Source organism: Salmo trutta, unplaced genomic scaffold (assembly GCF_901001165.1).
Source record: "Salmo trutta unplaced genomic scaffold, fSalTru1.1, whole genome shotgun sequence".
Lineage (NCBI taxonomy): Eukaryota > Metazoa > Chordata > Actinopteri > Salmoniformes > Salmonidae > Salmo > Salmo trutta.
The window spans coordinates 76,695-79,346 of NW_021822710.1; the positions used below are offsets into that span (position 1 = coordinate 76,695).

The 2,652-nt window shown below is 41.9% G+C and overlaps 1 protein-coding gene across 1 annotated transcript in view; it reads left to right on the forward strand.

Moving 5' to 3' along the window:
- Positions 1 to 693, forward strand: part of LOC115183959 (low-density lipoprotein receptor class A domain-containing protein 4-like) — a 26,385-nt gene extending 25,692 nt beyond the window's left edge. Inside the window, exon 4 of the mRNA XM_029744946.1 lies at positions 107 to 693. Coding sequence (XP_029600806.1) covers positions 107 to 637 — 531 coding nt within the window. The 3' untranslated portion in view covers positions 638 to 693. The remainder of the gene's footprint in view (positions 1 to 106) is intronic.
- The last annotated feature ends 1,959 nt before the right edge of the window (positions 694 to 2,652 follow it).

Here is a 2,652-nt window from a genome sequence, read left to right on the forward strand (position 1 = left end):
TGTCTAGGTGCTGTATCTATCTAACCCTCTATCTATCTCTGTGTTTAGGTGGTGTATCTATCTAACCCTCTATCTATCTAACCCTCTATCTATCCTCTGTGTCTAGGTGCTGTATGTGCCCCAGACCAGGGAGAGGTTCACAGCCTCGTCCTTTATGTACAGGGAGCGTTTCAGTCGCTTCCAGCCCACCTGCCCCTACCTGACCGGCGACCTCCATCTTCCTCCCACCATCTCCCTGTCTGACGGAGAGGAGCCCCCGCCCTACCAGGGTCCCTGTACCTTACAGCTGAGGGACCCAGAGCAGCAGTTAGAGTTGAACAGAGAGTCGGTCAGGGCCCCTCCCAACAGAACCATCTTTCACAGTAACGTGATAGACGTGCACAGTGGAGGGGCTGGAGGGCCGAGGCCACCCAGCAGTAACTCTGGTATCAGCGTAGCCAATCGCAGCAGCCACGGACGCATGGAACGCCCGCCTCCGGCATATTGCGAGGTGATTGGTCAGCACTACACTGGCTTCTTTCACCACCCGCACAGCAATAACACACTCGGGACCTGGACCGGGGGCGGGACCAGTCTGCAGGGCCAATCAGAAAGCACAATACCTGCCAAGGGCAGGAAAGGGGAGGAGCTGAGGTGAGATGGAGGAGGGACTACGCTGTCTGAGACTCCTCCCCCCTGTAAAGGCCAATCTCTCTATGGACCAACACTCCCAGGATGCACAACTAAACACAACATTATCAACCTGCTACAACTAAAAACAACATTATCAACCTGCACAACTAAACACAACATTATCAACCTGCCACAACTAAACACAACATTATCAACCAGTACAACTCAACACAACATTACCAACCTGCTACAACTCAACACAACATTACCAACCTGCACAACTAAACACAACATTACCAACCTGCTACAACTCAACACAACATTACCAACCTGCTACAACTAAACACAACATTACCAACCTGCTACAACTAAAAACAACATTATTAACCTGCTACAACATTATCAACCTGCTACAACTAAACACATTACCAACCTGCTACAACTAAACACAACATTACCAACCTGCTACAACTAAACACAACATTACCAAACTGCTACAACTAAACACAACATTATCAACCTGCTACAACTAAACACAACATTACCAACCTGCTACAACTCAACACAACATTATCAACCTGCTACAACTAAACACAACATTACCAACCTGCTACAACTAAACACAACATTACCAACCTGCTACAACTCAACACAACATTACCAGCCTGCTACGACTAAACACAACATTACCAACCTGCTACAACTAAACACATTACCAACCTGCTACAACTAAACACAACATTACCAACCTGCTACAACTAAACACAACATTACCAAACTGCTACAACTAAACATAACATTATCAACCTGCTAAAACTAAACACAACATTACTAACCTGCAACAACTAAACACAACATTACCAACCTGCTACAACATTACCAACCTGCTACAACTAAACACAACATTATCAACCTGCTACAACTAAACACAACATTACCAAACTGCTACAACTAAACACAACATTATCAACCTGCTACAACTAAAAACAACATTATCAACCTGCTACAACTAAACACAACATTACCAACCTTCTACAACTCAACACAACATTACCAACCTGTTACAACTAAACACAACATTACCAACCTGCTACAACTGAACACAACATTACCAACCAGCTACAACTAAACACATTACCAACCTGCTACAACTAAACACAACATTACCAACCTGCTACAACTAAACACAACATTATCAACCTGTTACAACTAAACACAACATTATCAACCTGCTACAACTAAACACAACATTATCAACCTGCTACAACTAAATACAACATTATCAACCTGCTACAACTAAACACAACATTACCAACCTGCTACAACTAAACACAACATTACTAACCTGCTACAACTCAACACAACATTACCAACCTGCTACAACTAAACACAACATTATCAACCTGCTACAACGAAACACAACATTACCAAGCTGCTACAACTCAACTCAACATTACCAACCTGCTACAACTAAACACAACATTATAAACCTGCTACAACTAAACACAACATTATCAACCTGCTACAACTAAACACAACATTACCAACCTACTACAACTAAACACAACATTACCAACCTGCTACAACTAAACACAACATTATCAACTTGCTACAACTAAACACAACATTATCAACCTGCTACAACTAAACACAACATTATCAACCTGCTACAACTAAACACAACATTACCAACCTGCTACAACGAAACACAACATTACCAAGCTGCTACAACTCAACTCAACATTACCAACCTGCTACAACTAAACACAACATTATAAACCTGCTACAACTAAACACAACATTACCAACCTGCTACAAGTAAACACAACATTATCAACCTGCTACAACTAAACACAACATTTCCAACCTGCTACAACTAAACACAACATTACCAACCTGCTACAACTAAACACAACATTATCAACCTGCTACAACTAAACACAACATTATCAACCTGCTACAACTAAACACAACATTACCAACCTGCTACAAGTAAACACAACATTATCAACCTGCTACAACTAAACACATTACCAACCT